The 13,686-nt window shown below is 46.1% G+C and overlaps 1 protein-coding gene across 1 annotated transcript in view; it reads left to right on the top strand.

Annotated features, from left to right (window-relative positions):
- PPME1 (protein phosphatase methylesterase 1) overlaps positions 1–13,686 on the top strand; it is a 31,574-nt gene that overhangs the window by 7,959 nt on the left and 9,929 nt on the right. Inside the window, exons 4-10 of the mRNA XM_066621847.1 lie at positions 1,511–1,568; positions 2,046–2,097; positions 7,398–7,552; positions 9,013–9,103; positions 9,263–9,328; positions 10,711–10,840; positions 13,025–13,154. Of these exons, the coding sequence (XP_066477944.1) occupies positions 1,511–1,568; positions 2,046–2,097; positions 7,398–7,552; positions 9,013–9,103; positions 9,263–9,328; positions 10,711–10,840; positions 13,025–13,154 (682 nt within the window). The remainder of the gene's footprint in view (positions 1–1,510; positions 1,569–2,045; positions 2,098–7,397; positions 7,553–9,012; positions 9,104–9,262; positions 9,329–10,710; positions 10,841–13,024; positions 13,155–13,686) is intronic.

Genomic DNA, 13,686 nt, shown 5'->3' with positions numbered 1-13,686 from the left:
CCATGTTAGTTGAGAGTCAATATGAGTGGACTGGATAGACTAGTGACCTGGTTCTCAATATACTGCACTACCATATATTCATATAGTTTGCATGTAGAAGGTCGCAGATCAGACCTAGTTGGGTAGCAGCGCTAGGAAAGCCCTGGAAGAGTTTGAGGAGAGGCCTGTGAATCCCTGACCTTGACCCTCATCTGAAGAATCGTCATGATTATGAAGTTGAGCTTTGCGGGAACTGAACTTGAAGGCTAGCCCATGTGGTTCCCCTTTCTCCTGCATTGGCTCGTGGAAGCCTACTGTGCAAGCTTGTCTCTGCTTTGGTATTCCTTGGGCTGTGAGGAATTGCCAGGCAACTACTGGGAACCAATGGACGACTGCAAAGGCAGCGTTGCCTGCTCATATTTGGGGCAGAAGTTCTGTTTGCATCACTTTTCAGAAAATGGCATGATCTTGAGTGAGTGTATTTATAAATAGGCATAAAAACAGAGGTGGACAACATGCAGATCCAAGTTTGGATATGAACCCTCTGATCCACCCACACAGCCTCCATGGTAAAGGAGGGTGTCGTTCTCAACTTGCCCCCTCCAAAGCATCCACCACACTTATCATGCTCTTACCCTTGTGTTTGTACTCTGCTCACTATTGTGATCCCTTCTTATCCGGCCTGTGCATGTGCTCCAGGAGCAGAATATGCCTGCAGGGTGTGGCTTTTATTGGTTCCAGAATTTCCTAAGAAACTTGGGTTTCCCTTTTTCTATCCAGTGGAAAGAGGATTTCTTTGAGGAGGCTGCTCCTCCAAGTTCTCGTCCTGTTTTGCTTGACAGTGCTGCTTTGTGCTTGGTCAATTTTTGGCCTTTCCCATGGGCCGTTTCCTCCCCATCCCCTTTCCTGAATTAGTTTGATGTGGGGGAGACTTCCCTCTAAACCTATTTAGCTAATCTGGGAGAGGTGTCAGGGAGGAAAAAACATAATTGCAAAATCATAACGTAACCAAACATGATGGACCATGATCAGACACTTGTCCCAGAGCAAGGCAGAACTGGGAAGAGCAACCTGTTAGAGTAATCTCTCTGTTCCACTGTAGGTAAGTAACTTATCAAGTAAGTCCAGTGGTCTTGACTGAAAGAAGTAGAATAAATCACACAAAATGTGAGAAAAAATGCATGAGAATTCAGCTGTCCTTGTTTAGAGGTTTGGGTTACTTGGTTGTCACAACTTTGATTTTTCTGTGAGGAGGGTATTGCCTTTCACGCACACTTATGCCACATTTAAAAACAGGAGGCCTTTGGAGAGACTTGGCTTTCTCCCAATGCTCTTGCTCCTTTTTCACCCCCTTGCTACTTCATTTTTATTCCTTGTGTTCTCCCACCTCCTGGACTCCAAGCTTGCCTGCCTTTCCCTTGAGCTCGTAGTTGATCAATGGGATCAGACCTTCCGTGACTACTAACATCTTCCCTGGACTTGAATGAGCTGGACGCTTTACAAACTGTGTCTGTTTTGTCCCTCCTTGCAGTCTGCCATCATTAACCGGGTTCAGTGTAGGATTGTGGCTCTGGATCTGAGAGGACATGGTAAGTGATCCATTTAGAAATAAATGCAATAGTTTGTATTACAGGAAGTTCTCCACCCCGCCCATCAGTATAGAATGCAATTTGCTTTGAAGAATTCTTTTAAAAGATCATGTCAGGCATCCCTAGCCCTAAGTAGTGTGGTTTTATTTGTTCTAAAATAAAAACTGCATCCATTCAGCTGAAAGACTCTCATAATTTATAAGACGCAGTGAGTTAAAACACATGCACTCCTTCCAATAAAGCAGGCAGGCATCAACACAACAAAAAACAGCTGAAATGGTTTGGATGATTAAGAATGATCCACTGCAAGCCTTGCCCATGTCCATACAGTTACGATGTGTTTTCTGTATAAGCTAAGTGATAATTTGCAAGAACAAAACCTTACTCCTAAAGTTAAGATCAGCTGGAGAAATCCTTGGGTGTTTGGTGTGCCAGTTTAATGTATTCTGTTTTGCTTGTGTTTGCTTTCCTTTGCAGGTGAGACAAAAGTTAGGAATCCTGAAGATCTGTCTGCAGAAACAATGTCCAAGTATGTCAGTCCATCCTGTTGTTTTATTATACTTGGTCTTTCCATTTTGTATGCATCAGTTGCAAATCTGTGAGCTTCTAGTGAAATCTGAGTGAAACATGTCCTACAACTCCAACCGTCAAATGCCCCCACTGTTAGATACTTGGAGTATGGATGTTGGCTCATTGAACTTGGCTGTGCTTTTATAGTAAGGTGAGAATTTGCCCCATTGGGCTCAGTATTTTAGTATAAGTTATGGAACTTTTGGTAGAAGTAGAGATCTTCAGAATTTTTTTGGCCTGGGTCCAAAACTGCAAACACAGCCGTTCTCCTTCCCACCCCTTCTTTCTATAGGATGATGTTTCATCAGACTCAGTAAATGGAAATTGTTGTAAGACTTCTCAGACATGGTCCTCTTCTCTAGGAACTTGAAATGGGAATGCAAGCACTTTCCCCTGCTTTAAGAAAGCAGCAGTAGCTATTAAAGCCATTACCTCAATCCCTGTTCTCATCATGTATCACTTTGCATGATGCATGCTGCCCTTATGCTATGAACTAACTGACCTTGTGCTAAAGAATTGGGTGAAGACAGCTGTGCTTAACTGGTCTGGAAGCAAAGGGTCACAAAAGGACACAGGAAAGTACAGGTGAGCCAGTGGTGTGACTTGGAGAAGCAGTTCTCCAAAGTGTGGGACAAACAAAAGCAAGCTTTTTTCGTGATGTGTTCTCTAGGCTGCATTTCATGCTCATTCCCATCTGGGGTGCTTTTTCAGACTTCATACTTGTACGTATATACTAGTACTGTAACTATGTATTGGCAACCTTCAGTCTTGAAAGACTCTGGTATCGCGCTCTGAAAGGTGGTTCTGGAACAGCGTCTAGTGTGGCTGAAAAGGCCGATTCGGGAGTGACAATCCCTTCCACACCGGGAGCAAGTGCAGTCTGTCCCTGGTCCGTCTCCCTGGCTATGGGCCTTCCTTCTTTGCCTCTTAGCCTCAGACTGTTGGCAAAGTGTCTCTTCAAACTGGGAAAGGCCATGCTGCACAGCCTGCCTCCAAGCGGGCCGCTCAGAGGCCAGGGTTTCCCACTTGTTGAGGTCTACTGTAACTAGAGCAACACTTTTCTATAGCATGTACCAAGTATTTGAAATGCTTCACTTTTTATAGTATATTCTACTTTATAACTTTTAAAGCAGCCGACAGAAAAGATTCTGATGATCAAATTGCCGGAATTTGGTTTTTGTTGGGGACAGAAGCAGTGTGGTTTCCACATGTTACCAACATCACTCAGACAGAATGCCATGCCCTTGTGATCAGGAAGACCTAAGTAGTGTTGGGCTTTGACTTCTGCCTCCTGGACAGGTGCTCCTTCCAAGGCAAGAGAGTGGGGGTGAGCAGCTGGAACTGGCTTGGTCCATGAGGAAGGCTTGTCTTTGCAAGGATCTCTGTTGCAATGCTGAACTAGTGCCTTCTAGGCAGGCCTCACAAGGTCTCCCTATTGCAGTTTAGAAGCTGAATCTGTGGCTCTACTGCAGCTCCCTCCAAGCCCTGTCCTGCAGGCCAGATCTGGGTGAATCTTTCCCCCTTGCACGATTGACACTTACTGTTTCAGCATGCATTCAGCTCTCCATTTCCCCAGACTGGGAGGATGTGCCGCTCTGGGTGGTTGCGTCTGCCCAGAAATCTGGGAGCCTGCTGGGGTGTTGCACGATAGACATGACTGCCCAGAGTGTCACATTGTCCCAGTCTGGGGATGTGGAGAGCCACGCTGCGCTGGAATGGCAAGTGCTGGTCGTGCCAGGGAAGGCATTCCCAGTGCACAGCTGTCTACAGTTTTTGGTGCACAGCGGTCTCCATCTGCTGCCTCCAGTTTGCCTGAAAGAAGGCTTGTCTAGGGAGGGCCTCCCAGCTCTGGTGCTTGGCATGTGTTTCACTTTCTGCAGGCTTCCCCCTGAACCGAGAGGTTCAAACTTCACCTCACCTGTTGCACATCTGCAAAGAATAGACTGGGTAGATTCAGTGGTGCTTTTGAGGCATAATCCCCCCACCTTTTGGATAAAATTTAGGAGAGCTTCCAGACTGAACTTGTGTGTGGCTGGGGACCAGGCTGGGGGCTGTGAGTGCAAATTCCCACTGCATGTGCTGTAGTTTGCGTGTCCTTTGAGGGTCTTGTGGATTGTGGCCAAGGTGCTTGTGGCTCCTTCCATTGTTTGAACAGGTCTTCGGTCCTGCTGTTTTTTCACCCATGCGGATGGTTGCGCACTGTGACTCATAACGTGTTTTTGGATTTGCTGCATGTCTTGTGCAGGCACAGCTGTGGCAGCTTAAACTGCAGTGCTTTCCTTAGGGGGTGTGTGTGGACCCAACCCTTTTTGTGACAGCCTCTTAGAAAAATAAAAGTTATCTATCCTCTAAAAATACTTTCTTTTGTCCATGTTTGGAGCTGGAGCCTGCAGCTTGGCAGGGTTGAGTCATGGGAGGGTGATAGTGCCCTTCGTGTGTTTGTCTCTTCCCAGGAAGGCCAGCTGCAGCACCCGCTCTATGCACTTTTTTCATTTTGAAGCAATTCTGCCAGTCCCAGCAGGTCACAATAGAACACACGCGTCAGGATCTTGTGGAGATTCTGTACACAGATTCACCTTGCGAGTGTGGCTGGGAGCGCAACATTGCCTGAAGCTGCTCTTGTCAGCTTATTTTATTTTGTCTCTTGATTCTGCCAGGGCTCTTAATGCTACTTTCAAGAAATCCTAGATAGATACTTGCAAACTTTGCACCAGCTTTGTATGCATAAAGGAAATAATTTAATGTACTGTCTACTACATGTGTGGCTTTTCATAGAACGAAAGGACAGGTGTGTACCCCAAAAAGTTTGCAGTTGAGGAAAAATCTCCAGGGAGATGACAGAGGAAGGGGAGGGAGCTGGAGGCAGGACTCAATGGGGGAAGAAGGTGCACTTACTGCAGTGTCGCATCCTTATTAGGTTAGGTGCAGTGGGATATCAAGGCTATGGTATTGTGCAAAGACTTTGTGGAAGAGGAGGGGAGAATGTTTTGGAGCACTTGTTGTGGTCATACAGAACTTGTAGAATCTACCGAAAGTGTGGATTTTTAGAAAAATAGTGGTCATAAGAACATAAGAACAGCCCCACTGGATCAGGCCATAGGCCCATCTAGTCCAGCTTCTTGTATCTCACAGTGGCCCACCAAATGCCCCAGGGAGCACACCAGATAACCTGCATCCTGGTGCCCTCCCTTGCATCTGGCATTCTGACATAGCCCATTTCTAAAATCAGGAGGTCGCACATACACATCATGGCTTGTAACCCATAATGGATTTTTCCTTTTATTATTTTATTAAATTGATTGATTGCTCTCACCTAGATCGTGTGACCTAATTTACTGAACCTTTAGATTATGTTCTAACACAGATTAAGTTTAACTTGGGTTAAGTATAGGGTTAATTTAAACCAAGTTGAAAAACTTGCTTTCCACTTTATCCTCCTCTGTTTTATTTATTTTTCCAAGTGCCTGTACCTTGGGCTCTTACTCACAAGTAGGACTCTGCTCCTGCTCAGAGTAGACCTATGTACGCACTTACGTATTTATTTTTCTTGCCCTCACCTAGCTCCTGTGCCCCAACTTGCTGGACCTTCAAATCTCTCCCTCAGGTTAGATTAGGTGCTAATTTAGGTAAAGTTTAGGTAAAGCTAAGCTAAAGGTAAAGCTAAATTTCAATGTCGATTTAAGGTTAGAAGACAAAGAGTTGGAAAGAGTACACTTACCTTCTCCTTCTCTTCCTCCTCTCCTCTTCACCACTTGGAGTCTTCCCTCTCCTTCTCCAAAACTCAGAGGTCCACTTGCCCTCTCCTCACACAGATGCTAAACTTGCGGTGCCTTACCTGACACTTTGTTCCCAAGGCACTTGGTTTCCCCAAGGCCATGCGCACTTCTCAACTGGTCCAGCCAGTTAGCCTGATTTCAGGAGTACACTTGACAGAGTACAGTTGGCACTTTATCCTGTGTTGGTCAGCTGTAGTATGTGCATGAGTGGTGTTTGACACATGTCTGAATCTTCATGTCTAGGTGAATGGGAAAGTGAAGCAGTGGAGGGGAATGGGCCCACACCATTTGTGCAAGCATGCTGGTCTCTAATCTTACAGTCATGATCCGGAGTAAGGTAGAGGCTTTATCAAGGGCAGTCACAAAGTAATAAGGTATCAAATGGCAAACTTGCAGCTCTTGCCAACAGAAAACATTACAAGTGATGAACTTAGAATAGTGAAAGGCTGCTGAAAACTGCTTAACCTACAACCCCGATGATATAAAAGGGGGAGGCAGGCTTCTCCAGAGAGTGCGTGCAGCCACCAAGGGAGGCCCTGCTTCTTGGTGACACTGTTCCTCTGACTCGGGTGACAGTGCAGTTTGGAGCAGGGCTTCATTCATGAACACTGATAAACCGGGGTGTGGAAAGGGCCACAGAGGAGGAGGTGGCAGCAGTGTCCGGCTAGGACCTGGAGTACCTCTGCAATCAGGCGCCAAAGATCAAAATTGGTTCTGTACATTACTCAAGGAAAATGTTCTCATTCTTGCTTGCGGTGGCTTTTGAAAGGATGCCCAGACATTTGTCTTCCCATTTACACACGAATTTTGAGTAGCTGCTTCCAAAATCCTGAATGCTCTTCAGCTGATTACTGCTGGACGTTTATATTTGTGGCACCTTCAGGAGATCAGTAAGACCCAGAACAAAAACTGGGGTGGCTGAACTGGGGCTGGCCCCTTGGAGAGTTGCTGCTGTTTGGACCAGTGGTGTTCCTGCAAAGCATCCAGAGTAGCTGTGGGGGGAACAGGCCTGCTGGGACGCTGTCTGACATGGCAAGTTGCGATCACCTGTTTTGGCTGAGCACCTCTGCGTCTGAGGTCCAGAAGTAAAGCTTGGACCACCTGCTGGCAAAAGCCCCATGGGAGAGTCTCAGTACTGTGCCTAAGTTGCATACTGAGTGAGGAGCACAACTTTCTGAGAGTCTCAGTGTCCATTATTGGGGGGGGGGGGGAAGACCTCATGTTGCCAGGCCTGAGAGTTGAGAAGATGTGTTTGGAAGTGTGTGGAACTTACTCGTGGAATCTTCGAGGTTTGGAGTGATGATGTTGCTGCATGTGACTTCCAGCAGCTGGGAGTGGGGCTGCAACCTGCCTGAAGCAGAGTGAGTAATTATAAATGGCGGAATAAATGAAGCTGCACGAGAGAGGCAATGCAGTACAGTTTTTGCTCAGAGAGCCTCAGCATGTGCAGGTGGAGTCAACCTATTTGTCTCTTCATTTGCAGGGACGTTGGAAATGTGGTGGAAGCCATGTATGGAGACCTCTCTCCACCTATCATGCTGATTGGCCACAGTATGGGAGGGGCCATTGCAGTGCACACGGCGGCATCCAACCTGATCCCTAGTCTGCTGGGTCTGTGCATGATCGATGTTGTGGAAGGTAAGTCTCAGCACAGCATGGTGTGTTCCCACCCTTCGCAAGAAATAATCTAGCTGTGGCTACTGTAGGATATTTTGGTTATGTGGCCCTAGGAAGTCTTAAATCTCCTGTAGTGTATGAGCAAAAAACATGCTCACTCTCTGTGACAGAACTGCCTTGGCTGGATTATTTATTCAGTTCATGTTTGCTTAATTTAAGGGTCCATATTCTGTCTTTGCAGCCCCAAAAAGAGGCCCTCAAACTGACTTTCAGTGATAAATTGAAAATCTGCAGTATGAAAATAATCAAAATAAACCCACCAAAAGATAGATCTATTCACAGCAGCAGCTGCCCAGTACTGCAGGTGGACAAATGTGGTAGCATTCTAAAAAATTTTTTCCATTGGTAATTTTTTTTATTGGTCATATGAGATTAATCTATGAGCAATTTTCAACTTAAGTTACTGTTACTTTCTGGAATGCGCTGGTAATCCAAGAGCCATTCAAAGGCTTGTGATCCCTTTGCATTGGAGGGCCTGAGCAGTGTGAAAAATGGGTGTTTCCTACTTTGCACTCCCAGAAACTGCTTGTCTTTCTCTCGATCACAGTGAGATCATATCAACTGTTCACAGATTAGTCTGACTAGCTTCTCTCTGAACCCTGTACTTGGAATAGCCATTGTAGCTCAATTGCTTTACTGAGAACCAGATAATCTGGTTGCTGGAGTTCTATAATAGTTCTGTGCTTGCCATGTATATTCCAAATGATCTTTGATCCCAGATGCACGAGTCAAGGAGTAAGAGCTTTAGACAAGCCCTGCCCCTGAGTCATGCAAAGCTATTGCGCCCCATCCCTCTTGTTTCTCTGTCTTGAACCAAAGCCTTCTGTACCCGGTTGACACTTTTTTCTGGATCATGAGGGATAGGAACTTGATTTTTTAAAAAATCTCAGTTGAGATTGGTAGGAATGTGTATTTTCTTTGCCAGCTGGTCACAGAGACAACTTGTAAGTGGGAGAGTCACTGCTCCTCTTCGCCTCCCATAATGTCTTTTCCAGTGGCTGTTTACTGGTGTGTCTCTTACGTCTTTTTAAGAAGGCTCTTCCCCACATGTTTTCATTTATTGTGGCCCAAATCCTAACCAACTTTCCAGCACTGGCGTAGTGCTGTCAATGGGACATGTGCTGTATCCTGCAGTTGGGTGGCACTCATGGAAGCCCCATCAAAGTATGGGAATGTTTGTTCCTTACCTCAGAGCTGCATTGCCCTTATGTCGGTGCTGGAAAGTGGGTTAGGGTTGCACCCTTTGTGATTTAAACCACTTCCCGAACCTTTTGCTGTTGAAGAGCAGTATATAAATATTGTTTTAATAATATTGGCATACTTGACTCTTACTGCAGTCAGTGCAAATTTCTGGGCCCCCCTCCTGAAGGAGGTTCTTTACGAAGTGCTTAATGACAAGTGTCCTACCCCTTTCTCCATAGGCACTGCCATGGATGCACTGAACAGCATGCAGAATTTCCTTCGGAGTCGTCCCAAGACATTCAAGTCTGTGGAGAATGCCATTGAATGGAGGTGCTGGGCAGCTCTGGGTGTTTCCTGTACTGGTTTTAGTGACTGCATCTGCTGCAGTCCCCGTGACTTCTTCGAGTGGTGCATTTGCTGCTACTGAGCTCTGTTCAGAAATGGCTGCCAGGAGCTGATCCTCCTCTCTCATTTTTTCTTTCTCTGTAGTGTGAAAAGTGGACAGATACGGAATCTCGAATCTGCCAGAGTGTCCATGGTTGGACAAGTCAAACAGTAGGTCGAGTCTTTTGGCAAATGCTATTCTTTTTCATGTGTGGATATGCAATGGTAGCAGTTTGAAAGGGAGGAGGGAGGAGAACAGCCAGCCGGTAGCTGTGGCTTTCCCACTACAGACGAATGTTCCAGGTTCCAGCTTGCACTTTTCAGTATTTTCCACCCCTCTAAACCTTCTTCCGGGCCACATTTTTCCCAGGCTGTGTTGAAAATTTTTGATTTCTGCTAACTGGATAAGAGGCACTTTTTCAAGTGGGTGCTCTCATTTTATTTAGCAGAGGAAGAGTAACTGGCCCTCCTCACCCCAGCAGTGTCTTTTCTAGTGACTGTCTGCTGGTGTTTTGCATCTTTTTAGATTGTGAGCCCTTTTGGGACAGGGAGCCATTAGTTATTTGATTTTTCTCTGTAAACCGCTTTGTGAACTTTTTGTTGAAAAGCGGTATATAAATATTGTTAATAATGATAATGATTTCTCTCCCCCCTTATTTTGGGGCCCATCTAGTCCCCCAGAGACTTCTGTGATGCCTCAGCATCCAAAAAACAAGGGTACCAAGACATCCTGCTTCAGTAGCCACTGTCCTAGGATGCCTTCTTAAGGCTCTTTGAATGCAATGCCTTTGCCTAAAGGCTACACAGCAAAACCTGCCTGGTCCATGCTCAGTCAGGAACAACTAGGTTGTCATTCCTACCAGGTTAAGCTCTATTACTATTTAACTTCAAGGGGGGGCCCCTTGGATTTAGGGGTCCCATGCTAAAACGGGAGAAGGGGTTTCCTAAGGCGCTTCTTTCTGTCTGCTTTATAATCTTGGGTAGTGTCAGCGGAAAGGCTGTGAATTTTCCAGTAACCCCAGTCTGACTGATAAGAGTGGTGAGAGGAACAAGGGAGAAAAGGCTAGGGCTAGGCCCTCTGTCTGTTTTGCCATACTCCTCCCCGGAGACAGTTACCCCAGTTCAACCACTGGGTCTGGAATCCAAAGGGCTTTGTGCTAACTCAGGAGACGTTTCTGCCCTCTTGGGGAGGGGCCTGAGCTATTCCTCTCCGTGCTGTGTTGGGTAGTCCTTGGGATCTCTAGAATGGTGCTTTGTGGGAACCTTGCCTCCCCCTGCAGTTCTTGGGATTCAGCCCTGTACTAAACACTCAGTGTTCTTTCATGTGTGTTGTGTAATCCCAGAGATGAGGAATATGTAAGTGTTTTCTGCCTTCTGAGTGACAAAAGCATTTCTAGAGTTGGGCCAAGCGCACAGACTACTGTTCCCAGGTAACGTGCCAATCATTTTTCTTTTATTTGTCAAGTCCAGTGTAGCCGCACCATTAAACATTACATAGGACATTTAAAATGGAAAAGGAATCAGTTGTTTCTTGCTGATTTTTTTTAAATCAGGTGTGAAGGACCTGCAAGCCCCAGAGGCCCCAAAGCCATAGTGGAGGGAATTATAGAAGAGGAGGAGGAGGAAGATGAGAATGAAGATGGTGAATCTGTGAACAAGAGGAAGAAAGACGACGATGCAGAGGTAAAAAAAACCCTTCCCAAGAACTTGCAGGATTCAGGACCTGAATAGTTTTCATGCGTCTGCTGAGCATGACTGTATCTGGGCAGACCTTCAGACTGTGGTCAGAAGGCGCCTAAACAAGTGCTCTGCTCCTCCTCATCGCGTCTGGGGCTGACTACTTCAGTAACCAGAGCTTGCTGTTGTGTCTGAATTGGTAAACCAAGTTTAGTGCTTGTCCTGTAAACCAGGAATGCAAACTACTGTTTGATCCTGGCTTCCAGTTCTGGTTTGGATTGTTCAGACCATAGGTTGAATTGGCCCTTACTGCACCTATGCATGACACTCCTTCCTCAAACACCTGGGTAGTGCCTCTCATTCTTAACTATAAACACTGAAGCCTCATTCTCAACTGTGTCCTATTTCAAGATAAGTCATTTGAGCGATGTGACAACTTGTGAACTACTTCTTACAGGGTTTGCTGCTATCCATGGTTTCCAGTATCCATGAAAGCAGCAGGAACCGATCTCCCACTCTTATGGGGGACACACACACACCTGTATTTTGTTATGTATGCTGCCTTGGGTGCTTTAGAAGTAAAGCAGGAATGTGTGACGTAATTATTTTAATAAACAAATACGGGCTGACCTCGGCATCTGCGGGGCTTCTGTTATTAATTATTAATTTATTATTAACAGTATTTATATACCGCTTTTCAACTAAAAGTTCACAAAGCGGTTTAAAGAGAAGAATCAAATAACTAAATGGCTCCCTGTCCCAAAAGGGCTCACAATCTAAAAAGATGCAAATGAATACCAGCAGACAGCCACTAGAACAGACACTGCTGGGGTGAGGTGGGCCAGTTACTCTCCCCCTGCTAAATAAAAGAGGAGCACCCACTTGAAAAAGTGCCTCTTACCCAGTTAGCAGGGGTTAATTCTGCTAATTAATTAGCAGGGGTTAATTTTGCTAATTAATTCTGCTTCTGTTCCCAGAACCCTGTGGATAATGGGATCTGCGGGAAGGCCTCTTATAGGACCTCCAGATGCAACTAGAGGTGGCTTCTTGTTGTGTCTGGGGAGGCTTTATGAGGTACTGGGAGGCCACATGTGGCCTCCCCGCATCTTGGAGGGCCTGCCTGAGGCCTCTAAGACCAACTTCCAGTTTTTCAAAAAAACCGGAAGTGCCTCTCAAAGGCCTCAGACGGGCCTTCTGAGATGTAGGGAGGCTGTGCATGGTCTCCCTGCATCTCAGAAAACCTACTGGACATGACTGGAACACGCTTCCCGTTGCATCCAGGAAGACAGGTTGGTCCTAGACCACAGGTTCAGAACTTGTGGTGAGTCAAATCCACTGGGTTCTGAATCTGCAGGTAAAAAGGACCAACCTTGATTGGACAGTGTCTCTTCCTCTGGGCAATTCAATATATTTCTTGCTTCCTCTGGAGATTCCTTCTCCATTTGGGCAGGCTGAGTGTGTGTTTGCTTTGTGCCTCTGAAGCTCTGGCATGTAGTTTGTTTGGGCTGTGCACAATAGCAGTGTTTTTCAACATTTAAGAACATAAGAACAGCCCCACTGGATCAGGCCATAGGCCCATCTAGTCCAGCTTCCTGTATCTCACAGCGGCCCACCAAATGCCCCAGTATTTGTCTCTCATCATACCACTTCACATGGTCCACCTATTTGAAGTATCATCAGAAGTAACTAATGATGACATCATTGCCAGTTACCTCTGGTTTGGGAGGCCAGATGCAACATGACACTAGTAAGACACTAGTAAGACACCAGATGACAGACACTAGTAAGAGGTTCATGGTGGATAGGAGGGCTTCTTCAAGCACAGAAAAGCATGATTTGGCGCTCTTCTCGCCAAGCCAAGCCTCCTCCTACTATTCGTTGCATCACATTCCTGCTGGATAGCAGGTATCTAGGGGTCCTGCAAGTATCCCTAGATACCTGGGGTACCACCAGACACCACCTCGGGTACCACTGCTGGCACCCATACCACTGTTTGAGAAACATTGCGCGATGGCATTGTGAACTGCGCACTTTTTGAGATGCTTCCTCCTCTTGTTTGCTGGAACTTGGGTCTCTGTTTCCGCACACAGTGATGTGCAACTAATGACTTCCTCTGCATCAAAATGGTGCGGCTTCCTGGATCCGTTCTTTGTTGTAAGCATTGAACAGGACTTTTCCCTCCCCTTGCAGACCAAGAAAGAGCAAGTGTACACGTGGCGGATTGAGCTGTCAAAGACGGAGAAGTATTGGGATGGCTGGTTTAGGGGCCTCTCCAACCTCTTCCTCGGTTGCCCTGTTCCCAAGCTGCTACTCTTGGCTGGTAGGTGTGCACATCTGTTCTGGTTTGCCACTCATTCAGGTCTCTGAGTGAGTGGCAGAAAACATGGAGGCACAGCCTCACGTGCTGCATAATTTGTCTGTGGCATTTGCTGCTAGTTTAGGTGACTTTAAAAGTGAATTGGACAAATTGGTGGATGAGAAGAGGTCTAACAATGGCTCCTAGGCTAATGGCTGTGCTCTGTCTTCCAGTTTGGTAGAAGTCTCCCGCTTTGGGAAATGGGGTGCTCAGCTAAGTGGGCCTTTGATGTGGTCCATCAAGGCTCTCTTATGCTCAGTTGAATTGCCATGTGCTCTTTTTCACCAAGGGAAGAATGTGAGTGCTGATCACCCTTTTGTTAGAAGGAAACGGTAATGTGAATCCACCCTTGGAGGGGCATCTGCACAGTCAATTTCTGTACTGTTGATCCTGTTTAGTCTGCTTGGAATTGTTAGAACATAGGGTTTGGAGCCAAAATCTCAGGCACATCTTCTCTGAACATAACTGGCTCAATCACAAAATCTTGTTACTAATA

This window comes from Tiliqua scincoides, chromosome 3 (genome assembly GCF_035046505.1).
Source record: "Tiliqua scincoides isolate rTilSci1 chromosome 3, rTilSci1.hap2, whole genome shotgun sequence".
In the NCBI taxonomy this organism is placed as follows: Eukaryota; Metazoa; Chordata; class Lepidosauria; order Squamata; family Scincidae; genus Tiliqua; species Tiliqua scincoides.
This window is presented reverse-complemented; position numbering and strand designations above follow the sequence as displayed.